Source organism: Arvicanthis niloticus, chromosome 28, assembly GCF_011762505.2.
Source record: "Arvicanthis niloticus isolate mArvNil1 chromosome 28, mArvNil1.pat.X, whole genome shotgun sequence".
In the NCBI taxonomy this organism is placed as follows: Eukaryota; Metazoa; Chordata; class Mammalia; order Rodentia; family Muridae; genus Arvicanthis; species Arvicanthis niloticus.
In genome coordinates this window covers 9,473,802-9,500,350 of record NC_133436.1, presented here as the reverse complement: position 1 = coordinate 9,500,350, position 26,549 = coordinate 9,473,802, and the positions used below count along the sequence as shown (strand labels likewise).

The 26,549-nt window shown below is 45.4% G+C and overlaps 1 protein-coding gene and 1 long non-coding RNA gene across 3 annotated transcripts in view; one reads left to right on the top strand and one right to left on the bottom strand.

Moving 5' to 3' along the window:
- The first annotated feature begins 1,772 nt into the window (after positions 1-1,772).
- Positions 1,773-26,549, top strand: part of LOC143440064 (uncharacterized) — a 41,453-nt gene continuing 16,676 nt past the window's right edge. Inside the window, exons 1-2 of one of the 2 annotated variants that reach the window (XR_013107963.1) lie at positions 1,773-1,943; positions 17,839-17,906. This is a non-coding gene — a long non-coding RNA (uncharacterized LOC143440064). The remainder of the gene's footprint in view (positions 1,944-17,838; positions 17,907-26,549) is intronic. The other variant, XR_013107964.1, reaches the window with a different exon arrangement.
- Positions 25,138-26,549, bottom strand: part of Rsph3 (radial spoke head 3) — a 47,730-nt gene continuing 46,318 nt past the window's right edge. The window contains exon 9 of the mRNA XM_076926682.1: positions 25,138-25,330. Coding sequence (XP_076782797.1) covers positions 25,274-25,330 — 57 coding nt within the window. The 3' untranslated portion in view covers positions 25,138-25,273. The remainder of the gene's footprint in view (positions 25,331-26,549) is intronic.

Here is a 26,549-nt window from a genome sequence, read left to right as displayed (position 1 = left end):
AATGGTCCATGAATTTCACTCTTTGAATTTTAAGACAATAACCTGAAAGCCACTGGTTCACGACAGCTTTGGTGTGGCCACTGGACTTTCTCCTCCTCCTCCTCCTCCTCCTCCTCCTCCTCCTCCTCCTCCTCCTCCTCCTCCTCCTCCTCCTCTTCCTCTTCTTCTTCTTCTTATCGAGCAGGAGTTTCACCTAGAGAACATCCCCTTGGGGCTCAAACAATGCAATATGCTTCCATCACAGACACACTGTTATGGGCAACTAAGGTTGGGCAGCCCTAAGGTTTAAAGCTATAACAAACGAAAATAAAAAGAACTATGTAGTATGACATCTAAACTCAGCTCCGTGATATTACACCTCGAGGTGAGGTGGGGTGGGGTAGTTAGAACCTGTAGGTAGGATATTAGTATTAGAGTTACACCCAGAAACACTTCCATATGTTTGATTTCTTAAGATATGAGTGGTCAGATCTAAAAGTGGTTGACTGTATGCCTCTGTATATGTTTGAAATACTTTATTAAAAAGCAGAAGGGGAATGGGCCAGTGAGATGGCTCAGCAGGTAAGACTTGCTGTTCTTCCAGAGGACCTGGGTTCAATTCCCAGCACCCATGTCAGGTGGCTCATGACCACCTGTAATTCCAGTTCCAGGGGATCTGATACCCTCTCCTGGCATTCCCAAGTACCCACATACACAAGGCACACACAAAGACACACACACAAAGGCACACATACACACACATTTAAACTTAAAATGAATGAATGAATAAACGAATGAATGAAAAAAAGCAAAAGGAGGCTGAGTGGAAACCAGCACACACTTTAAAGATTAGACATTGGGTCCCATATCTGTAACTCCAGTGCTGGTGAAGTAGAGACCAGACAAGATCTCTGAGTCTCAGTGGGGTCAGCCTGCTCAGATTGGTGGGCTACAGGTTCCAAAAGGGACTTTACCTTCAACAGTAAATAACAGGACAGCTCCTGAGGAGCTGAAGTTGACTTCTGGCCTCCACATGCACACACAGGCATGCATACACGCATGCACACATATGCAAATGTGCCCCCCCCCACACAAATAGGAGTACACACAAATATACAACCTCCCCCAGAGAGTGGGGGGATAAGGGGGTGGAGAAAAGCCACTGAACCCTTCCAGCCTTTAAGGGGCTTGTCTGGGGTGTCAGGGGTTACCAAGACATCCTCCCGGGGCTGGTACATCCGAGCCTGGGTTGTGCTCCTGAGAGGATCCCCTCTTGGTGTGTGTCTCCGTCCGTCCCCCCACCCTCCGTCTCCCAATCTCAGTCATTCACTGTGTAAACAGATCCTGATGTGACCCCCACATTGCTTTCCTTAATCCTTTGACCAGCAAACACTTATTTCGAAACTCTTCAGTCTCACAGATGGAAAGGAAATTCCGCATAAGGGTCAAATGTGGACAAGCTTGGTTAAACACAGTTAAAACACACACAGCTTAATTAATGTATTTAATGCAGTCATAGAAACCTTTCCTTGCTTGAACATGAATCTTAAATATTTAAATATTGCCTTCTTATTTGGCAGTTCTTTCTGGTATCTGGGGATAAGGAGACGCTCGCGCAGGCCTGAACGAAACCTCTTGAGTTAAATAAACTATACTGGGAAATGGGCCCCTTGCTAAGTTCCCTCTGGAAGTGACACCTGCCTCTATAGCAAACAGTTTCCTCTCGGAGTGGTTTCAATTCCAGGCCAAACCCGTTCTGCAGCATGCCTTTGTCCCTTTTCTGGGACTGAGCGGTGTCGGTGTCGGCTTGCCAGGCCTTTAAACCCCATTGGGTTCTTTCATTACCTAAGAGCTTCTATTCAAAGCCATTGAGTAGATCACAGAATTAACATCTAAAAAGGCGTAGCAGCAGGAACCCTGGAGACCTGGGGATCGTGCCACCTTACCAAGCTGACCTCCCCGAGGTCAGTTTGCAAGAGGAAGGGGCTTCGGCCAGTGGGAATAAGATAAGGAGGAACCAGGGTAGTCGGGACCTGGGTAGGAGCCCGAAACTCCCCCTCCCTGTGGTCTTTCTTTTTTCCTTCCTTTCTTTCTTTCTTTCTTTCTTTCTTTCTTTCTTTCTTTCTTTCTTTCTTTCTTTTCTTTGCTAGGTCATTCTCACAGATGGGATTAAAGGCCTCCCTCCCCTCCTTTGTACTTTATACACTCTCTTACTCAATTCTGCGCTGGTATCTCCCTCCCAATGCCAAGGAGGGAAAATACCTGCACAGGGAATCAACTTTATTGTTTTCAGTCAGTGTGAACTATGTTTGAATATACATTTTTGACTCATTTCCATTAAAAAAAAAAAAAAAAAAACCACCAGACAAGGGTTTTCTTTAATGGAGCAAGGACAATTTGGGGGTCATTTTCAAAGAGTCTGACTAACCAGGCCTCAGTTTACCCTTCAAGTGGATCCTTTCTGCTCTGCTTTACTTCTCTATCTTTCCAGCCCTGTGCACTTCCTGGAGGAGACGAGGGTGCTGAGGCTGGGGTAGGGGATGAGGTGGAGAGATTGGGGGTGCTCTCTAATAATTTATCATTATTTTGAATTTGAATTTGGTTTCTGGTCTTTCTTGTACTTTGGGGTTATCTCAGGGAAATCTGAACATCCGTTGGCAAACAAAATATAACGACCAAAAACCGAGGTATTATTATGGGAGGAAGGGGAGAAAAGGAGTCGCATTGTGTCTCTTGGCCTGTTCGGGTACCAAGGTCTCACTCGTCTTGCCGATGCCTAACTTTGTGGTTTAGAAGTTAGAAGCTGGGGGGAGCAGCTGAGAGGCCCTGGAAGGGAGAGAGTAGCTGATCTTTGTACGTAAGGGTTTTGTCAGAATAGCCAGCTAACTGGATGGAGGTCAAAGGTCTGAAGGACAACTGAGAGCGGTCTCCCTGCAGCGGCGCTCTGCTCAGAGTGTGTTAAATACGTCGCGTTCTCGGGTAGCATTTAGGAGCCTCGGGAGCCATGCAGAGCGTGGTGACTGCAGTCCGTGGGGGCTCTGGAAACCCACATTGACGGCCACAGCACATGCTTTGTCCCTTTAGAGGGTTGCTGCACACGGCTGGTCAGATTATACTTGCAAATGTGCTTCGGCATGTCGGCAGGAAGGGGACATCCAGAGTGCCAACAGTGTGGCCTTTGTTCTAATGACGCTGCAGGGAGGGGCCCTGGGCAAGAAGCAGATTTTCGAAGCGTGGTTCATGCCAAGAGACGTCTGCTACATCTCGTGGGAAGAGGACTCCTGTTCTGGGCTTTCCTCTTTCTCTTTGGTTATACAGTACAGTTCTACATCAAAGGGGGTTGTTTTGGTTGGCTCTTGTCGCACAGGCTGGCTTCCTGGAGGAGGTGTCCATCCTCTTTCTTCACTGTCCTACATTTCTCACTGTGATGCCATCAGGCTTCAGTAAGATGTCACCTCTGCTGTCATCCTCCAGGCCCTTCTGAGGATCGCTCTCCTGTCCTGTAGACAGAGCCGAGCACTGGGCCCTGCTTTTGCCTGGACTGGTCCTTAGTGGGTATCAAAGGGTTTTATCTCCTGTTCTCTCACCGGCTTCTGACTCTCTTTCTCTGTTCTTGTGTTTTGGCATTCACAGAGAAAGTTCAAACCCTAGAGTTCCTATTCATGTCACCGAGGCCTGGGATGTGGGGAGATCCTATCAGTCAATACAAAAGTGATTCACGGGGCTGGAGAGATGGCTCAGCAGTTAAGAGCACTGACTGTTCTTCCAGAGGTCCTGAGTTCGATTCCCAGCAACCACATGGTGGCTCACAACCATCTGTAATGGAATCTGATGCCCTCTTCTGGTGCGTCTGAAGACAGCGACAATATACTCACATACATTAAATAAATAATTAATTAAAAAAAAAAAGTGATTCACATGAAGCGTTTCACACAGAACACATCTGGTGCACGCTGGCTTGTGCTACTTCCAGTCACTGCTCGTTCTACTGGCTGCCCATCTGCACCTTCCCGTGTTCTGAGCCTCCACAGCTGGAGAGAGCGTTAAGTGTGTTAAGGGAGTGTAGAATCCATGATGGTTGCTCAGAGAAACAGGGTTGCTTTCTGATCGGTCCATTCTCCCTGGGGAAAGTTGTTGGCTCTGTGTGCTTCTGGCAACCTGGGAGCCTGCCTCTGTTTGACTTTTCTCTGAAAGATATACCCTGGAAAACCCCACCCCCCTGCAGTGTTTTCCAGGACAATGACATTCTGACAAAGGGGATATGAAGGGTTTTAGGACGTTACCCACCAGCTTAGACACCAGTTTAGACATTCTAGAAGTTTGTGGTAAAACCACAAAACTAAGTAGCCTGGTACTTCTGGCATTGGACATTATAGCTGCCACCCCTCTAGCTAGCTGAGCTATGTGAGCCATGTGAGTTCTCCCACCTCAGAAGAGACTCAACAAAACTCAGAAGAGCACTGTAGACTGGCTCTCTGGGAAGCTAGCCTCCTGCTTCTTATTGTTGATGTAAAGCATCAGAGGAGGCTTCTCTCTGCTCACCCACCTTTTTGTACCTGGCCTGCTGTTCCAGGGTCTGCCCTGCCTTTCAGTCTGTTCCCTGCCTCTCCTGTCTCTCCTCTCTCTTCTCCTCTTCCCTTCCCACCTTCCCACCATAGTTCTCAGAACCATGGGAGAAGAATAACTGGGTTGGCTGCTACGTTCCTTCAGAGGGAGGTATGTGACAAGAGAGTCCCTCCATGACTAAACACTATCCAGGCTTCTTCAACTAGGGACTCCATCTTTGGAGATATCTCCAGGAGTCTACTTTTAGCAAGAATCTAGTTAGGTCAGTTTAGCCGGAATCAACCCTGACCTGGTAAACCAATCACTCTGAGTAAGTCCCTCACTCCTAGCCCTTGCCCTGCTGATAATCAGTGTCCAGCCCATTGGCGGCAAGAGCTCTCCGGGGTCAGTGCAGCTGGAATCTCCATCATCCACTGAGACTCCTCTGGGAGCTGGGCACAATTCTCTACTGTTCGTGGTTGGACTTGAGACCAGTGTCCTGCCCAGAGTTGCCAAAGTCCTAAGCCAGCCTCCAAAGTTCTGAGGACTCTGAAGATCATTCCTTGCGTCTTCCACATGGACAGACCAGCTGCCATCTGTCAGGGAAGGTCATGGCTGCAAGGGCAGTTTCTGCTCACCCTCCTTTCGTGTGTGTGTGTGTGTGTGTGTGTGTGTGTGTGTGTGTAACAAGAGAAGCTATGAACACTTCCTTTTCTCAATCCCAGAAGGCAGCCAAACCCTTAAGGCGGACATCAAGGGCTTCCAAGTTCACCTCTATAAGACTTGGTTGGTAATGTAGGTTTGTGAGGCATCCCTGGAGTGCAGTAGGCATCAGTGAAGACTTGGGAACACACGTTCTGGGGAGCACCATCAGGCAGCTCTACTTACTCACAGACCTTTGTGAACCTGGACCTGGGCACTGGATTTAAAACAAAACAAACAAAAACTCATAGCTCAGTGGCTAAGGGCACTCTTCCAGATGGACCCGGGTTCAATTCCCGGCACCCATATGCCAGCTCACAACTGGCATTGTAACTCCAGCTTCAGGGAATCTGACACCCCACCCCACCCCACCCCCGCCCCAGGCTTTCAACAGACATAGATGCATTCGAAACACCAATGTACATGAGATAAAAAATAAATTATTTGAAAAAAATTCTTCATTGGGGTGTGTATGCAGGTGTGGTTTGTGTGAATATGTGCTGTGTGCCTGCACTGTCTCAGATAAAACGCCAGAGTTGTTGGCCCCACAGAGTCAGCATCCCTACCTGATGTCTAAAGCCTAGACTGCTCGGCTCTGATCTTAGCAGTCAGGAAAAAATGCTACAAGTCAACTTTATGAGGGCCACTCGAGCTATAACTGGGGGCCACAGGCCCTTCCTCAGGGTCTCTGAACTACAGAGGCCCAGGAGTACCTGCTTTGAGTCCAAAAGTGTACATACATACAGGAAAGCCCTGAGCTGGCTAGTTTCTGTCAATTTGGTAAGAACTAGAGCCTTCTGGGAAAGAGGAACCCCAACTGGGAAAATGCCCCCATCAGACTGGTCTGTGGGGCATTTTCTTGACTGATGATTGATGTGAGAAGGCCCAGCCCACTGTGGGAGGAGCTATCCTTGGGCAGGTGGTCCTGGGTTCTATAAGAAAGCAGCCACATAAGCTACAGGGAGCAAGGCAGTGAGCATCACTCCCTGTGACTCTGTTTCCCTTTCCTCCTCCACGGTCCAGCTTTGAGCTGCCCCACTTCCCTCAGTGCAGACTGGGTGGGACCTGCAAGCTGAAATAGGCCCGTTCCTTCTCGAGCAGCTTTTGGTCATGGTGTTATATAACAGCCTCAGAAGGCTCACTAATTTATCCGGGAAACACAGCTCAGACTAAACCGTATTTAATGAATGCAGAAAGGGAGAGGGAGAAGCAAAGTGGAAGAGAGAGCACTGGTCGGGGAGAGGCAGGAAACGCCCTGGACGGTTATTTGCCAGTACACATGGACGTACTTAGTGTCTCCAGGTGGAGCTGGCTTTGCAAGCCTGAGGATTTGGAACACAGACACGGAGTCAGTCACCGTGCAAGGATTCTTTGTCTCCCTTCGAAGCTCCTGCTGTTCTCGTGAATTCTAGGCTTCTGGACACTGTTGCTTTCTCCCAATGCGGCAGATTTTAGGAAACCACATAGCCCGGTTTCTTTGTAGTAATGTGTTGCCAACTCCTGCCATCCGATCCACAGGCGTTTCATTGCTCTCATTTAGTTTAACGATTCCTCTTCCCTTGCCTTCAGCTGCTTAAAATAGAATTTAATGATGTTTTCATAGCACCCGTTTTTGTGCACTTGCAACTTTGAATCAGGGAACAATTTATTATGAGTTTTTTTTTAATTTGTTTTATGTGTATGAATGTATGCTTGCACGTATGAATACGCTACATGTGTATTCGGTTCCTGCAGAGTCTAGAAAAGGGCTTCAAAATCCCTCTGGGACAGGAGTTACAGGTGGTTATGAGCTGTCATGTGTGCTTTGGGGAGCCGACCCAGGTCCTTTGCAAGAGCAGCCAGTTGATCTTAATTGCGAGCCACTGATCCAGCCCTTGATAATGGCTTTTTATTCTGAATCTCCTTTGCATTGTTAGAACCTTCTAGGATGGGAACAGATCCAGTGACTTGTATCAGTAGCATATACTAAGCACACGCTTCTCTAGATGGGCTGTTTATATGGAAAGTAAAGGAGGTCCAGAACACAGCATCCTGTTCACAGAACGGAGGCACATTTCTCCTCAGGAGTCTCGGTTCCAGAAGGCTACGTGGATGGCCCCGAATGATAATCCAGCTGTTTACATGATAATCCAGCTGTTTACGTTCAGGCCCTTGGAAAGATTTCTTGGAAGTGAGTTTAAGGGCGGTTTCTCTGCGTGGTCTGGGATGTTCTCACATGGAGTGGTTCAATTAAGTCGAAGAACTGTAACCAGACTTTTTGGCTTCTTTATTGGGTCCTTTCCCCTACTTCCTTTATCCATCCCGACCCCTTCCAACCCCCCAACACTAGGTATGAGAGAAAGAAGGTTAGAGGGGAAAAGGGACAGAGGTCTCTTTAGACTATTCCTGCTGAATAGGGGCTGATTAGCGTTGAGTTCCTAGGGGCAAGCCTAATCTTTGTCATCAGAATATCTCCAAGCAGCAAGCACAACAACAGGAACCAGCAGCAGACACTGACTGCAGCCTCTGGGATTTTTATAGCCTCTCAAGAGTCCCCAGAATTCCAAATGCAAACCTGTCTTCAGCTGGCAGAATCACACCCTCGCCAGAGCTTGAGACAAAAGCAGCTGTGGACATATCCCACAGCTGGGATTAAAACGAAAACATATTGCCACAACATAGCTGGGTTTTTAAAAGAAAGCAAAATTCTCACTACGGAGAACACCCTGCTTTTCATGAATCTTGGGTTTTGAAGATCTTTCCTATGCATTTTAGTGGTCTGTGATGTCAGAGTGTCAATGTTGTGCTATACTGTGTGCCCTCTGCCTCTTCCATTTTAAGCATCCTTTCTTACACTCTCAGAATCTTGCTTTTTCAACTCTGTTTCTATCTTAGTGGCATCAGACATTGTTAGCCAGTCTAATGGGAAATTCCGATGGAGGAGAGTTTTTTTTCCTCCAATATGAGATGGTGAAGACCCCCATACTTGGGAGACCCTTCCTCAAGCCTCCGGAATCGCGACCACCCAAAAATCACAAGAAACCATACCTGGATGCAATCAGCAGAGGTTTATTAGGGGAGGAGCCGGCGGTCAAAAACGACAAGCTCTTTAGCTCCAAGAGCAGGGTTTTTGGCCCCATGTGGTGGGATAAAGGGTCTTTTATAGCATGGGGTGGGGGGAGGAAGGCATTTTCGTGTGCTTACACATGATTGGTTGTTTTACAAATTTTGAACATAGCACTGGGAAGACCAAGGGAGGGGTAACCAAGAACAGTGGAACATTTCAGAGAATCTAGCCCAAATGATCTAGAGTCATGTGAGATCACTCTGCACACTCATTCTTCTCAAAAATGTGGTTTTCACCATGCTATTGTGTCCTATTCTGCCATTTCAGATTACTATCTTTACTTTTTCCGGCTATAGGGCTATGGTCCCACCTAGGTGGTTGCATCTTTATCTGTAATCAGGAATGCCTTCCTGCCTTGGGCGAGGCTTGGGGAATGTAATCCAGCAAGTGTCCTTCACCTGGAATGTGAAGGCCTGAAATCTTATTTTCAGTTCCGAGTTCTGTAAGGCGGAAAAATCTACACATTTCATAAAATGGCCTTTATAATTTTTCACTCTACAATGGTTATGAAAGGTCCGGGACTCCCCAGAAAGGAGGTCCACTTAAGTCACAGGATAGCATGCACCCAAAGGACACACGAGAGACCATCTTGCTGTAAAGCATATGAGGTGGTTTATTATATCAGAGCTCTGGGCCAGCCCATATCCCCATATCTCACATAGGGGATAGAGGGACTGACCTCGTGGCTCAGGGGTCTAGCGCTTATATATGGGCGGGGTGGGGAAAAAGCGAACTTTCGCGAGGGTGCACAGGATTGGTTGTTTTACTTTTTTTTTTTTTTTTTTTTTTTTTTTTTTTTTGAACACTAGTAGGCCATACCATGGGGGCAGGGTGTAGTTCCTCCCTTGGCCAGCCAGTTTCTGGGATGTTCTTAACAGGCCTTTGTCTTGTAACTCCCCCTCCTCTGTAACTAATTAGATGGACCCAAACCTGCTGGCAGGTGCTTTTCTGCCCAAGGTCTAAGGCGAAAAAATTTACACATATTTCATAAAATGGCCTTTATAATTTTTCACTCTACAGTTAGCCATTAATAAGGGCTGGTGAGTGCTCTTAGAGCTCCCTCTCCAGAGATGGTAATGTCAAGTCCTGTTAGGATGCCAGGTGAGGGCTGCTTCTGCATTGTAAATCACCCAAGCCAGTTGCATTTATAAGGTGTTACTTCTTTGCAGTCTAACCATCGATTGGAGGTCTCTGAGTAGGAAGGAGGCCGAATTTTATACCATTCTCCTGTGTCTCAGAGAGGTGGCTCCAGGGATACCAGGCTGGACATGGCTGCAGTGTGTCCCACCAAGATGACCCCAGGCTTCTGAGAGAGCTCAGGAGTGGGGCAATAAACGATTTGTGCTTGGAGATTCCTCTATTGGAAATAGGTTCTTGGGGCTGGGGGTGTAGCTTATTTGGTAGAGTGCTTATTTAGCACAGGTTAATCCCTCAGCCAGATCTCCAGTGTTGCATAGATTGGTGTGGGGGTGCATGCTTGCAAACCCAATGCTAGAGAGGCAGAGACAGGAGGATCAAAAGTTGAAGGCTGTTTCTCACTATATAGTTCAAGGCCACCCTGAGCCACAGGAGACTAAGAAAATGAAATCAAATAAAACAATAAAATAATGGATTACTCTGCTTAGCTTTTTGTTTTGGTAAGTGTGTGTGTGTGTGTGTGTGTGTGTGTGTGCGTGCGCGCATGTTTGTAGGAAAAAGAGAGGAAGGGGAATTTACTCTTTTCCTTTTCCACTTAATATCAGATCTTTGTTATACAGGCCTTTCAAAAGTTGTTTACATAAATTGGTTTCCAGATTAGTGTTTGATTGTATGTCTTTGCAGTTAGGTTTTTTTCCATAGCCTTAATTATTTGTTCTAGTATACACTGAGCTCTCTAGGTGAGGGGGGACACCCAGTCCATGTGCCTGCTGGGCTGGGGATTGCACCTTTTCTACAGTTTTCTGGAGGAGGTTCCTACAGTTTTCTCCTGTCCAGGAGGTTTGGACAGATCCATCTCTTGCCTGCTGTCCAGGAGACTGCAAGGCTTTCCTTTTCTGAACAGCTCTACTTGAGGCAGCCTTTGGTAAAAGACAGGTTTCTGCTGAGAGGGCTGGTCCCCCCTGTTGGTATCAGGAACCAGCTTGGCAGATGGCTCCAAACTCAGGAACATCACACATAGGTGACATCTGTTGCCAAGGAAACTGCATACATTCCCAAAGTCCACTTCCCACACTTACCTTCCAGCTGGTTATGTCACAGCCTAAATAAAAGGCAGACCCTTCCTCACCTTCAACCCTTTTTTCCCTTGTCTTTCTCTCTTTCCCTTCTTTGTCTCCGTTCTTTCCCCAATAAGCCTCTGCCACATGGAACTGCTTTGGTGTGGTGTGGTCTGTCCGGGTGTGAGCCACCATTCCAACACATCATCCCTCTTTTGTGACAGAGCAGGCTGAGGGAGTGGGCAGACTGGCTTCTGGACCTAGAGGACACAGTCCTTCCTTCATTGGGTTACAATCTGAGAAGGGAGTTTTTGACCCCTCCATGGGGCTCCATCTTGACTCTGACCTTGCCGGGGCAGTGGCAGACAGGGAAGTGTAGTATATGCAATGAGACCAAGAGAGGAAAGAGAGGTTTGACACAAAAGGTTCTGTTCAGTGAGGATTTCTTTGGTGAATCCTTGGCCATTTGAACTCAAGTTCCCAGAAGAAAAAAAGAACAGAAGGAGGAGGAGGAAGAAGAGGAAGGGGAAGAGGAAAAAGAGGAGGGGGAGGAGGAGGAAGAAGAAGAGGAGGAAGGAGAAGAAGAAGCAGCAGCAGGAGGAACCACCATATTGTCTTAGGGTCACCAATGTGAGAAAATACCAGGGGAGTTAAGTTAGGGAGGAAAGGGTTTATTTGCCCTACACTTCCACATTGCTGTTCATTATTGAAAGAAGTCAGGACAGAAACTCAAATAAGGCAGGAATGGAGGCAGGAGCAGATGCAGAAGCCTTGGAGGGATGTTGCTTCCCCTGGTTTGCTCAGCCTACTATCTCTAGGAACACCAGCCCAGGGATGGCACCACCCACCATAGGCTAGGCCCTCCCCATCGATCCCTAATTGAGCTGGATCCCATGAGGCATTTTCTCACTCAAGGCTCCGTCCTCTCTGATAACTTTAGCTTGTGTCAAGTTGACATAAAACCAGCCAGTACACACATCTACACTGAAGCTTCTAGAAGGCTGATTGACCAATTAGAACTTGGCCACTATGGAGAACTGTAGTGTTATCTACTGAGCTAGCCTCCCTTGGGCTATCCTCAGCTCACTTAGCCATTTGTTGCCCGACTGTGTCTGACCTAACATCACACAAATCCTTTTGAGACGACATATTCACTTATCGGACAACTCCTGCAAGCTTACACAAATTCAAAAACTCAGGCTGTCATTGGATAGCAGATACAGATTGTAGCAGATGTGTCTCAACTTGCTACAGCCTGCCTGTCTGATGTTTCCACTAACACACCTGAAAAGTGCCTTGGATTCTGACTTCCTTTGTTCTGTTACTATGAAAATGACATGAGCCCAGATACAGGATCTCAAGATCTAGGCTCTGTTTCGACACTACACTGTCTACCTGCAACTGAGAAAGACAGGCCTATTAGTATTCTAACATAAAAATTGATGGATACACTCTTTCTCTCCCACTCTAGATGCCATCAGGCTGATTCTAGCCACTCCAAGAACCATCAAAGTGTCTAAAATCAGAGCTCTCAAACCCAGTCTTAGAATAAAACAATAGCCAGGCGGTGGTGGCAAATGCCTTTAATCCCAGCACCTGGGAGGCAGAGACAGGCGGATTTCTGAGTTCGAGGCCAGCCTGGTCTACTGAGTGAGTTCCAGGACAGCCAAGGCTATATAGAGAAACCCTGTTTCGAAAAACAAAAACAAACAAACAAACAAACAAAAAAGAATAAAACAATAACAAAACCTATATAAACCACCACAGCAAAAAACAAACCCAAAACAAAACAAAAACAAAATGAAGGAGGGGACCCAGTGAATGATGTTCTCGGAATCCTATCAAGCAGTTCTCCTGGACTTGGATCTGGACATTTGAAAGCTGTGCTTTGTTCTGCCTTCTCCCACTTAGGTTCCCTGACTAGGACTTGTAATGCTCAGGGCTGCTGCTTACTCACATCTCTTTCCAGGTATCAGGCAGGGAATCCCCTCCCCCCTTGGCTCTTATACAAAGGGAATTACTGATGTGCTTGGGAGACTTTTGAGTAGACTCAAGGAGGATTATCTCAGCTGCCACGGCTGCCACCCCACTCAGCAGGAAGAAGCCATATCAGTCATTGTCCCAATTCCATAAGGAAGTTAGAGTCTAACTCTATTCCGTGTGCTGTCTGCCTCCTGATCACTCTCACAAAAGCCCCACGAGGAAGGTGGGGAGCACAGGCACCCAGAAGCAGTAAACTGGTCCAGCAACAATGACGCAGAGGTGGCAGAACTAGCTTGGCATGACCCAGGTGACAGCTCCTACTGTTGGACCATTTTACTATGTAGACACTGGCACAGTCCTCAGTGTGAGAGTCACACAAAGCCCTATCTTTAAAACAGAGAGCAGTTGTGTACCACACAAAAGATGCAGGGTAGGTCAGACACCAGTTGTTCTTCACATCCACACAGTGACCTTGCTGCTCTGAATTCGATCACTGATCCAGGCTGTACCCTGGGTATTTACTGTGGGCCGGCACTGTGCGAGATCTGTCAAAACCTCATTGTCCTGGCTAGTTTTATGTCAGCTTGACACAAGCTATAGTCATCTGAGGGGAGGGAAACCTCAATTAAGAAAATGCCTCCATAAGATCCAGCTATAGGACACTTTCTTAATTAGTGATTGCTGTGGAAGGGCTCAGCTCATTGTGGGCGGGGCCACCCCTGGGCCGGTGTGGTCTTGGGTTCTTTTTTTTTTTTTAATTTATTTTTATTTTTTTTTATTTATTAGATCTTTTATTTACACTTTAGATGCCATCCCCTTTCCCCATCCCCCCCCTTAGAAAACCCCTATCCCATGCCCCCTTTTCCTTTTTGCATTTATACATTTAAAAAAAAATGTTAATCATAGGCTTTATAAGTTTGGTATTGTTCAATCAGAGGTGTAACCCACTACCCAACCTAGATATAACAACTATCTTTGACTGGTGGAGATAGATGAACATCTGCCTCCCTGTCTCCCCCCTCTTTCTCTCTTTCATCACCTAGCTTCTCCTCTCCTTCTTCTTCTCCTCTTCTTACTCCTTTTCTTCCTCTCAGTACTCCTCCCACCTTAGCTCCTCCTACATATCACCCTTCCTGTTAAAATGAAAATTTTCTCTCAAAATACAATTAGAGCATAATTATGCCAATTTGTACCAGTGAGGTACAAGATAGTCCTAATACCCAGTCCATCCTTTTGTTGACTAACCAACACCTCTGTCATCTATCCTAACTAAAACATTTAGTTTTGAACCTGGCTTTAGGATGAATGTCAGCTGACGACCATCCGCTCAAATCTTTTCTCTCGAGGTAAATAGCTATAAGTTTTCAACCCCGTCAGAAATCCAGAATGACTGAGTTATCTATAATTGTGGGAAGCACAAAGCATAGCTTCTAAAACTTAGCCAATTTATAGAGACCTCTGAACACCTGGACACTCACTCTACTTCAAAACGTTGGAGCGTCTGTTCTTCTGCCTTCTGGCCCAGGATCATCTGACAGGTGGTCTTGGGTTCTATAAGAGGGGATGATGAACAAGCCAGGAAGCAGCACACTTCCATGGTCTCTACTCCTTCAGTGATGAACAGTGATATGGAAGTATAAACGCAAATAAACTCTTTCTTCCCTGAAAGAGTTTTTTGCTCTGGTCACGGTGTTTCGTCACAGCAATAGTAACCCTAAGACACTTGGGATTGATATAGGCTCGTGCACAATGCAGGGGCTGCACACAACAGACCACGGTATCTGTCTCAGTACCAAGCACTCAGATGCTGCTTTGGATGAAAGCACCGAGTCCTCATCTGGACCCACAAAGGCATTAGAAACAGGATGCAAGCCTGGCCTTGATGGCTTCATTTTATGTGTGCAGTCTCTTTTACTCTAGGGTAGACTCCTGTTTGAGTCTGCACAGGCATGCTAATCACAAAGACAGCTCTGTCTGCCTAAATTGTGATCTCATCCTTTCTCCTTCAAGGGTGAAGACACAGAGATAAGCCATCGTTCTAACCCCACTGTCACCCTGGAATCTAGGAACAGCAAGACCTAATGGGCAATCAGAGAGATGCTTTATGATGCAAGACAGTGCACTCAAGAGCAACTCCTCTAGTGGGAGCCAGGCTGCTCCCTGCTGCTGTTGGCAGTGGCTTATAGATTAATTTTTTTTTTTTTTTTTGGAGGCAGTTTCATGTGGCCAAGGCTGGCCTTGAACTCCCTATAACTCCTGCTCTACCTCCCAAGTGCTGGAATTGTAGGTATGTGTCCAGATGCTGGACTGATCAACAGCTTCTTATCTAATCGCCTTCTCTCTCTGTCTCTCTCTTTCTCTCTCTCTGTCTGTCTCGCTCTGTCTCTCTGCCTCTCACTCTCTCTGGAGACAGGGTCTGTCTATTATATAGTTCTGTCTGTCCTGAAACTCTATGTAAACCAGGCTGGCCTGCTGCAGGATTATTCGATCACACTGTGAACCCTGAGATTGTATTGTTTTCTGGAAAAACCTGTTTCTAGTTGTGGTATGGCTCAGATTTAGCACACACATAAATCCCTCTGGCTGGAATACAGACAAGCCGTTAGTATGCACCTTTAATCCCAGATAATGAAGGTAAAGTTAGTTTGTAGAAAGAAGTGCCCATGTTTGAAAGTGATGTCTAATTGAGTAGCAGACAAAGTGATGCATCAGAGAAAGATTTGACAGAAAAGAATCTGCCCAAATCTCATGAGAGCAAAGAGGAAAGAGAGGTGACTTAAAAGAGAGCAGTGAGGGGGCTGGAGAGATGGCCCAGTGGTTAAGAGCACTGACTACTCTTCCAGAGGACATGGGTTCAATTCCCAGCAACCACATGGCAACTTACAATTGTCTATACCTTCAGGGGATCTGACACCCTCACACAAACTGACATGAAGGCCATAATGCACATAAAATAAAAATAAATACGAACGCCCCCAAAATCCCTTTTCGCCCGCGAATAAAGACAGGAGGCGATAGTTGGGTTTACTGCCACGAGGAACTTTTTACTACTCCATACGATAAAGCGGAAAGACCCAAGAAACCGGAAGAGGGTCCCTTAAATACACCCTAGAGTGACGTATTCACTTCTGAATGGCTGTTCGCTCACTACCCAATATTACGGCTCGGGATAGGCCAGTGGCTTGGCGCTCTTTCTGCCTAGCAGCTGCGCAGAATGATAGTTTACTGATGGGGAAACATGTGGCCAGCGCCATGTTGGAAAATGTACGTGTGTAGCCACTGAAACAGCGGCTCACTACAAGAGAGAGAGAGAGAGAGAGAGAGAGAGCAGTGAGAGGAGAAAGGGCAGTTTTACTGAGCCAGTTGTACAGAGACAGGGTGCAGGGAGAGAACAAGATAGAAACAGATAAAGACAGAATGAGCCAGAGAATGAGAAGAAGCTAGAAGATTAGAACAGATTGCCAAACTTAGTATGAAGCTAAACAGAACAATTCAGTCAGAAGCCAAAAGAAGCCAGATTGAATAAGTCAACTTGGAGAGGAGTTTTTAGTCAGAACAGCTACCAGCCAGCCAGAGATCAGAACGAACTAGAAAGGGTGAGAATATTCAGCAGCAAGTCTCAGATACTGACAACATTCTAGGCCTAGATAAGATTGAATAGAAGCTAGAAGCTTTCAGGACTAGGCCTAGGGTAGCAGATAGAGGCAGTAAGCCTCAGAGACAACAATTACATCAGGCAAATAAAAGTTACTTTTACACTGGCTTGGAACTCACAGAGATCCACCTGCCTCTGCCTTCTGGGTGCTGGGACTAAAAGTGTGTGCTACTACACCTGACCTAAATGAAATTCTTGATCGAGAGAAAGAAATAGGGGAAAGAGTTGTTTGAAACCTCTCCTGCTTCCGTTGCTTGACATTTCTTCTCCTCTTGTCTCTTCTTCCTTTCCTTCCTCCTCCTCCTCTTCCCCCTGCTTTCTCTCTCCATCTCTACTTCTATTGTTGTCTAGAGAAAGGAGAATTTCTCTGGCTTAGCCCATGGGAGCCTTGCTAAGAAAGCCGAGGCCTTGAAGCAAATGGGGAGCTGGTCCACTTCTAAGTTTGCTTTTGCTTGAGGAGCATGTGGGGGTGGTTGGCTGCCACAGCTAGGGATCAGAACGAACTAGAGAGGGATCAGTGCTAGAAGCAAGTGGTTTACAGGGATTCTTTTATGGTGGAAGACCATTGTGTGTAGCATCAAATTACCATTCTCTGGAGACTGTGATACAGAGCCCAACCCTGGGAGTTATGTGGGCTGAGTGGTTATTGCAGGATAATCATGCAAAATTGCCAAGGGCATTTTCAAGTGAACTTTGTCAGCAATTTCTTGATAAGAATCTCGTAAAGCAAGGATCTCTCCACCCTCCACATCCACACAGACTCGGGCTTCTCTTTCTATGACTTCAATGCAGATTCTACCAGGCAAGGATGGGACTTGCATCTGCACTCATCACACACAGATTTTGTGATTTTTCATTATTCCCCGAACAATGCAGCACATCTGCTGATCTGTAAATTGTTTGGTTTTATAGGTTGTCTAGAGATGATTTAACACACACAGCAGGGTGTGTGCACGTCATATGGAAACACTACATCATGTTATTTATGGGGTTTGAATGTGACAGGGTTTTAATATTTGCATAGGAACTAGTTCTTCATGAACACCAAGAGATGTCTGTCTAATCTTTATGTACATAGGTATGCATATATATGCAAGTATGTGTCTTTTGTTTGAAGTACGGCCTCTTATAGCTCAGAATGTCCTCAAAGTTGCTACATAGTCAAAAATGACCTTGAACTCCTGATTCTCTACCTATACCATCCAAGGACTGGTATTAGAGGCATGAAGACATGCCCAGATATGTCTGTCTTCCTGTCTGTCATCTATCTATCTATCTAGCTAGCTATCAATCATCTACCACTTGCTTTTCCTGTTAGGATCTATGATATTTTAGAAGAAACAATAGTTCAGGTCACAGAGGGCCACAGGAACGCACACCACAGCTAGGTGAGGCTCGGTGACCCACAGGACTGTTTGTTTCCTGGGAGCTTCTTGCTGACTTGAGTCTCCTGCCAATGTTCTGGTGTGAAGCACGTCTAGGAGTGTCACGCCACACTTGACGCCAGCCCACGGTTTCAACGCGAGAGGAAATGAATCATCGGCTGTATTTGACTAACTCTGTTAATAGGAATAAGAGGCTCATATCTCTAGTAAGGTCTGGGCCATAAGACCAGATGCTCTTAGTTTCTTTGGGTTGCTATAGCAATATACCTTAGACTGGATCATTTACAGGTCACAGGAATGCACGGCTGTTTCTTGAGACTGAGGAATCCAAGATGATTTTGCTGGCTGGTTGTCTGGTAAGAGGTTACTCTTTGCCCACAAATGACCGTTTACTGCTGCACCCTGACATGGAAGAAGGGACCAGGGAGCTTGTTGATGCCTCTTTTATAAAGGCATGAACCTCTCGAGTGGGAGAGTCCTCTCATTGTTTCCCATCGGTTCCCTCTCTCCGTACTAACACATTGGGCCCTAGGTTCCAAAATATGCATTTTGGGCGAGCACAACTCTTCAGACCATAGCATTAATGTCCCTCAGCTGGTGAATTAAGGTTCACCAATGGAATGGAATCATGTCTATCAAAAAAAAAAAAAAAAAAAAAAAGGGAATGAATTATTGTGCATGGAAAAATATGAGTGAAACTCAAAATAATTTTTCTGAGAAGAGGGCAGATGACAATTATACATATAGTATGATGACTAATCTTTATTGTCACCTTCGTGTGTTAATAGATATTTATCCATATTTTTTTTCTTTCCCAGCCTCAGCTCCCGGAATGATGATTCTGAGACTAATTGGTTGTTATTAAATGCCTAGGCCATAAGCTTTAGACTGTTCCTTGACTAGCTCTTAACTCATCTAACCAATTTAAACTATCCTATGTCTACCACTTAGTTAGTTATCTCTCCTTTAGTTCTGGCCCACTTGTCTCCTCAACGTCTCCTTCAGCTTCTCTCCAAGTTCCTCTACCTGCTGATTTACACCCATCTCCTCGGCCTGTTTGTCTTCTGTCTCATCTTTTCTGGGTCTCTCCGAGTCTCTCTTTTATCTCTTACTATTTCCCAGAATCCTCTCTTTTCCTGCCAGCGTCCCACCTCCTATTTCCTGCCTCAGCTCATTGGCCATCGGCTTTTTTATTGACAGGTGATGCTTATAAGCGATTCTCTCTACACTCATGGGAGTTAGAATAGCCTGGGAGGTAAACTTCCGGGCATGTCTGTGAGAGCGTTTCCAGAGAGGGTGAACTGAGGCGGGATGGCCCACTCTGAGTGTGGGGGACGCCACTTGTCTTAGTCCTAGAAAGTGTATTGAGCACCAATAGCCATCGCTTTCTGACAGCAGTTGCTGCCATGATTTCCTTGCTATGATGAACTATAGCTTCAAAGCACAAGGCAAAAGCACTTCCCTTTTCATGTTGTATTAATCGGGGATTTTGTAGTGGGTAAAGACGTTTCTTCAAAAATTACAAGTAGACCAACCATTTGATCCAGTCTGTGCACACACCCAAAGGACCCTCTACCCACCCTAGAGATGCTTGCTCAGTCATGCTCACCGCCTCTTTGGTCATGGCAGTAAAGAAATGGAGCCAGCCTAGATGCCCATCAGCAGATGAATGGATAATTAAATTGTGGTGGTACAATCATATGATGTGTTTATTTGCCCCAAAGAGAAGTGAATTTTTAAAATTTATAAGAAAGTGTATTGATCTTGAAACTATTATTTTAGATGAGGCAACCCAGATTTAAAAACAGACAAATTTACAAGTCCCCTCTCAGTTAGATATCTTACCTTTAAGTGTGTGTGTGTGTGTGATATAGCCAGAGAGTAAGTCATGAAACATGACATAAAAAGGAGTAAGAGGTGGGGAGGGGTTAAGAAAGACGAGGAAGTAGAAGCATAAACAGAAAGAAATTATGTTTGAAAATCTCACCATGAAACTTACTATGGTATATGCTGAATTAAAAAGTAAAATGAAAAATGGCATTTAAGCTGGGCAGTGGAGGCACACGCATGCCTTTGATCCCTGTACTTGGGAGGCAGAGACAGGAGGATCTTTGAGTTTGAGGTCAGCCTGGTCTGCAGAGTGAGTTTCAGGACAGCCAGGGCTAGAGGGAAGAACCCTGTCTTGAGCTGTCAACCCTTGCCCCTCGCCGAAAAGGCATTTCTTCTTCCCCCACCTTTTTGCTTTTAATGATGTAGCCTGACCTGAGTTCTGGGAACTGAACTTAGGTCCTCTGAGGAGCAACACATGCTCTTGGCCATTGTGCCATCTCTTTAGCCCACTCTCCGTTCTCAGTGTCTTAGAACCATGTGTAACTGAATAAACGGAAGGCCTGAGCTGGTACAAACTTGATTTGGTGAGTATGGAGAGCTGTGGAGGGGTGATCATTATGCCATAATTTGTGAGAATCTAGGATATTGAAAAATCTGCCCTTTGTTTTAAGCAGTTTTACTATGTTGTTGTTCAGGCTAGCCTTGAACTTATGGTGCTTCTTCTGTTTCAGAAACTCCGGTAGCACTGAGGTTAAAGGTGTGTTCTACCACGCCCAGCTAGAATCAATACATTTTGGATGGGATGCTCTAATATACTTATTTTAGCTAGTAAATATGAGTGAGCATTTCAATAGTGGGAGAGGTAGGTCATCTACCCTTTGCCTGAAGTGGAAAAGGACCCATAGTGTCATGGTTTTGCAATCATCTGTACAACACACCAAATAACAGATCCTCCTGCTGCTGTGCACAAGGATCTGCAGAAACCAGCTTATCATTAACACAGCTGAGGATGACCTTGAACTCCCAATCCCCTGGATTCTATCTCCCAAGTGCTGAGTGAGGATGCATGCACCACCACGTTTGGTTTCTGCATCGCTGGGGATCGAAGCCAGGGCTTCATTTCTGCTAGGCAAGCAGTCTACCAACTGACCTACATCGTCAGCCCAGACTCATTGCTAAGGACACATTCTCTTGAAAACACGGTCAGATTCTGTTAGTACATAAACCACAAAAGTACGACCAGCCTGGGAGAGCATATCTGAGCCAGGGCTAGAATACTCAGAGGGGATTACTCCAAAGGGGGTCACTGAAGACACTGACAAGAGGGAGAAGGGATCTTTAATTGGCTATTACCACCAACGATGACATCACTGTCCCCAAAAGAGTTCTTCATCCGTCATACTTCGGTCCCTCCCAACACTCATTCTAGCAGCTTTGGGGGTAATCCCCTTGTGATTTGCTAAGACAGTGTGGTTTCAAGTTCCAGAAACCTGCTCTGTAATTATTTTGACCAAAAAGGGAATTTACTGGAAGAAAGCCTTGTCATTTCAGGGCATTACTTTGAAAAGGGCAGGGCCTATTTGGCAATCCTGGGCCCTTTTTTTTTTTTTTTTTTTTTTTTTTCAGCACGATGCCCTTAGCGACACTTAGACTTGCCAGGGTATTTCTTTCTGTCTTCTCCAGAAGGCCAGCTTCCTGTGCAACATGCTGGAGTCGCTGGTGGGCCGGGTGGGGACACAGTGGTTGGGGAGGATGGAGGAGTGGCTGAGTGGTACACTTTCTTCTCTCTCTCTGAAACACTAGTCATGCTCTTGCTTACGGTTTGGTTCTCCTTTTCCTTTGCTAACTCTCAGACCACCCAGTCTCTTCTTTTGGTTTTGAATGAGCCCCGTAACTTGAGTACCCTGTGTCTACACCTGTAGGCGCCCATTTTACAGGGTCAGCTTTTTCTTCATTGCTCCCTGTCTTGGCTACAGCGCGCATCTTCTTTGGTGTGATGGGGGATGTGGAGAGAGGTCAAAGGCCCCACTGCTCAGGAGACTGCCAAGTCTGAGAGAGGAGCACTGGGTATGGCTGCAGCTTGGTTTTGATCCTTGGATTTGAGGGAAGGAAGACCTCCTGGAGGCCCCTCAGAGGCATGGGTTGGGGTACAGGCACCTGGCAAATCAGCTTAGTGGAGTAACTAGACACTGTTATGGGGTTGATCAGTCTGCAGGCCCCAGGGGTTTCTCTGTCTTCCTGGTCAACGAAGCTCCCCTAAAACTGTCAGTGGGTGAGAAGTGGGAGGGTCCCAGCTGCAGGCAGAGGCCAGAGTCTCTGTGGGTCCCCTTGTCCAGTTTGCACTGGAAACAAAACTCGGCCTTTCCCATCCATGGTGCTGTCTGAGAGTGGCTTTTCACAACCTCACTTCTCTGACTCTAGCTTCTCTGAGAATAATCCAAAATACTGCTATCTACCTCCTATCTATCTATCTATCTATCTATCTATCTATCTATCTACCTACTATTTATCATCTATCTGTCTATCTGAGATGAGTTATTTCTCTATTGTCCAGGCCTGGCCTTGATCTTCTGGGCTCAATTGATTCTCCTGCTACATCCTTCTAAGTAGTTGAGACTACCCATACACAAATGCATCAGATGCATCAAGCCAAGTTGACTTAAAAGCTCTCTCTCACTAGACATTATCTATCATCTACCTACCTATCATCTATCTGTCTGTCTATCTATATCTATCTATCTATCTATCTATCTATCTATATCTATCTATCTATCTATCTATCCTATCTATCTATCCTATCTATCATCCATTTATCTATCCTATCTATCTATCTATCTATCTATCTATCTATCTATCTATTATTTATCATCTGTTTATCTATCTATGTATCTATCTATGTATCTATCTATGTATCTATCTATGTATCTATGTATCTATCTATCTATCTATCATCCATTTATCTATCCTATCTATCTATCTATCTATCTATCTATCTATCTATCTATCTATCTATGTATCTATCTATGTATCTATGTATCTATCTATGTATCTATGTATCTATCTATCTATCTATCTATCTATCTATCTATCATCCATTTATCTATCCTATCTATCTATCTATCTATCTATCTATCTATCTATCTATCTATCTACTATTTATCATCTGTCTGTCTGTCTATCTATCATCCATTTATCTATCCTATCTCTCTTTATCTATCTATCTACTATTTATTATCTATCTATCTATCTATCTATCTATCTATCTATCTATCTATCTATCTATCTTTCTTTCTTTCTTTCTATCTATCTATCATCTATTTGGCTAAGTCATTCAAGGCCACATTCAGATGCTGCCATCAGTTGCTATTGTCTCTCCTTTCCTGATGATTCTGCATCCTCTTTCTTGTCAGTGTGACTGCACCTAATGCCCGGCTTAGCATCTCATCCCCTAAGTGGTTGATTCCAGTATCACAATAATGTTCTTCTGCAGCCTTAGGGAAAGTCTCACTTGTGGTGTCTGGTTGCATCTTCATTCTGCACATCTGGATCTGCACATCCGCCCTCTACCCCACTGAAGCCTCTCCTGAAGTGCCAGGCCCTTGCTGCTGGGTCTGGTTCCACATCCTGCTCTTTGCTTTCCTTCTGGGTTTGCTTGTGTTCAGCAGGAGCAGAACTTTCTCTCAGAGGCGCAGGCCTGGCATGGAGATTGTGCAGCTCTGCCCAAGGCTTTCTTGGGGCTTGCTGTCTGAGGTTCTTCTCCTGTCTTCTCATGGATGCATTCTCTGGTACCTACTGCAGGGTCTCTCATAGCTCTTCCATTAGGCAACTTTCAGTGGCTTTGTACAGAACACTCCACCCTCTTCATTCCATGGTCAGCTGACTGCTCTTCTGAACCTTTCCCATAGGGCCCTGCTGCAGGCTGTCTGTTCATTGCAAGTTTGCAGTTGCTTATTCTTGCAGGACTTTATGCTCTCTCCCTTACTGGAACCGAAACCCTGACACTGGTACCTCACAGGGAGCACTAAGTAGGATGTCCCCATTGCTTCAGGCCTGGTAAGCCAGCCTCTGAGCCCTGACCTTGGACAGGCTCTGGCTGTGCCCATGCCTGGTTCAGCTGTTAGACACAGACGTATTTCTTCTCCTAACTTTATTCCCAGTTCGATCAGAGACTGCATGTGATTTCCATCAACCCCAGGCTCAGAAAGTCCATCCCTTTCTCCTATGAGATTCAGGATAGATGTTACCTCAACTTTCCCAATGAATGTTCTGCTTTGGTACTTGAGCTCTCCCTCCAGCCTCCATAGCCAACCCCCTGCACTCTCAGGACCTTACTCGCTTCAATAACCTGCACTTCCCTCGAGCAGGTAGATCCCTCAGCCCGAGGCTTCTGTCTCTTTGGTACTCCCGTTTAGCTTCCTGTTGGGAGTATTTTATTACAACAGGAAGGTAAGATAATCATAAGCAAGACTCATTTCTTGTATTTGTTTCACATGCCACAAATAGTTGAGGAAGAGGTGGAGTCAGCTAAGCCACGCCCCTCGAGGCCTATGTATGATTACTTTATTAGCTCCCATCTCTGATCATTGGTTATGGAGCAGTCAGACATAGCTAGAGTCTGGTTACATCATTTAATTTATTAGTTTAACTTCTACTTTTCTCTAACCCTGAGAATTATAGGCAAAATGAAAACAGGAGACTGGTGTTTGAGAGAAGAGACAGTGGGCAGAGGTCTTTAATGTTCATTGGTGACTGAATATCCCACCAAACTAAAGAAGATTAAAAATTAATAATGTTCAGACCCTGCTGCAGACTGGCTGAATCAAAACTAATATTCACTGAAGAAATAAAAGGTACTGTTTTAAAAAGTACGTTCAGCTGAGTGTGGTGAGACCTTTAGTCTCAGCACCTGGGGGACAAAGGCTGGTGGATCTGTGAGTTCGAGGCCAGCCTGGTCTACAGAGTGAGTTCTAGGACAGCTAGGACTACACAGAGAAACCCTGTCTCAGAAAACAAATAAAAAGTACCTTCAGTGGGACTGGAGAGATGGTTCAGTGGTTAAAAACCCTGACTTCTTATCCAGGTGATCCAGGGTTCAATTCCCAGTATCCACATGGTAGTTTGTAATCATCTATAACATCAGTCCTAGGGAATCCAAAGCCTTCCTCTGGCCTCCAAAGACACAGGCATGCATTCAGGTAAAACTCTTACACACACACACACACACACACACACACACACACATACACACACACACTGATCTAGTGAAATAAAGTAGTTTTGGGGTGCCTTTTTAAAAATGTAGGCTTTGTTATCTTCAGCTTCCAAGTTAAGTGAGCAAGCAAGCAAGCAGCCAATCAACCAACCAACTAACCAATCAGCCAACAGCTCCTTTAGGAGTGTCTTACCTCAGCCATAATGAGGCTTAAGAAGTTTGCCCAGGGAAGGAGGCAGGACTCTGTTAACCATGTTTAGGAACTATAGGTCAGAGCAGAACCCCAGCTGTTTGCTCACTCATGTGTTCTAAGTCTCCATGATGGGTCCCAACACACAGCACACACTACATAAATATTTGCTGACTAAGGCAATGGCAGTGTGTACAATTCGAGTGTACTCCCTGGTCCCTTCTTAAGTGTGCAGACCTCCCCTCCCCCACCCTTGACAGCATTCAAGGAGACTGTCACACCTCACCGGCTGTTTTTGTGTTTCCTTCATTTTGAAAATAGTAGATTTTTTTTTTCTAACAATTGAAGACAATGATGTTTTAAGAAAAAAGATTTTAATGAATAATCTACATTAGGTAAATAAATTAACCACAAAAAGAAAAAAACCCCTTCACATTTTCAGTTCCCCCTCCCCCCTACTAAACATGAGCCAATGGTTTCTAAGGCTGCTCCTAAGGCCTTCTTGATACCAAGGGCGGCGAAGGGTGGCTTTCGAACAACTTGGACCCCTGTAAGACACAGAGATACAAAATATGAATTAATGAAGGGCAGTCATTTGTTGAAGAAAGTTAAAATAGTCGCTGAATATGTGATTTCCCGTGAGTCCCACTTCTCAGAAACTGGCATCCAGCCAAGAGTTTAATGAGAGTAGACTAGGGGGTACACAATGCTTTCTTTGTCTAAAGATTAAATGGACTTAGCACAGTAGTGACTAAGCCAGCTGCAGTGATGTGTGCCTGTGGGGGATGCATGTCTGGGAAACTGAGGCATCAGGATCGTAAGCTCCAGGCCAACCGGGGCTATGGCACAAGACCCTCCTTAAAAATCCAAACCCGGAACCAAAAGGTGACCACTCATACTTGATGGCTGACAAAGAGTGAAGCAGTGCTGATGAGGCAGTGACCTCATCTTTTAAAACAATTGTAAACTTTATGATAGCTCCTAGTAACATTCCATGTGTTGTGGTGTTGTTAGGAATGTTGTGGCAGGTACACACAAGAAGTGAAAACATGCTAGAGACAACAAATTAACACATCAAGGAGTCCTTTACATAATTTGCAGATTTTAAGTTTTTTCTGTCTGTCGGCTTGCTTGCCTGTCTCCTCCCTTATTTATGTCAGCCTCTGTCCTCCACAGGGACACATACATACTTGTATAAGCACCCTCCACATGTGTACCCTTACACACATGAACATCTGCATGTACACATTTAAAATCTGAAATGATATTTATTAGAATTAGGGACTTTATTAAAAAAACAAATACTTCTTAGAAAAATCCAAGCATAGCAATTTTGTTGGCTGCAACTACATAAACAAATACAAGCCACAATTCCATCTTTGGCTTTTCTTTCCTTCCTCCCTCCCTCCCTCCCTCCCCCCTCTTTCTTTCCTCCCTTCCTTTTCTTTCTGTTTTTTTTTTTTTTTTCTTCTTCTTCGAGACAGGGTTTCTCTGTGTAGTCCTAGCTATCCTGGAACTCACTCTGTAGACCAGGCTGGCCTTGAATTCAGAAATCCGCCTGCCTCTGCCTCCCAAGTGCTGGGATTAAAGGCGTGCGCCACCACCGCTGGGCTTGCTTCCTTCTTTCTTTTCTTTCTTTCTTTCTTTCTTTCTTTCTTTCTTTCTTTCTTTCTTTCCTTTCCTTTCCTTTCCTTTCCTTCCTTCTCTCTCTCTCTCTCTCTCTCTCTCTCTCTCTCTCTCTCTCTCTCTCTTTCTTTCTTTCTTTCT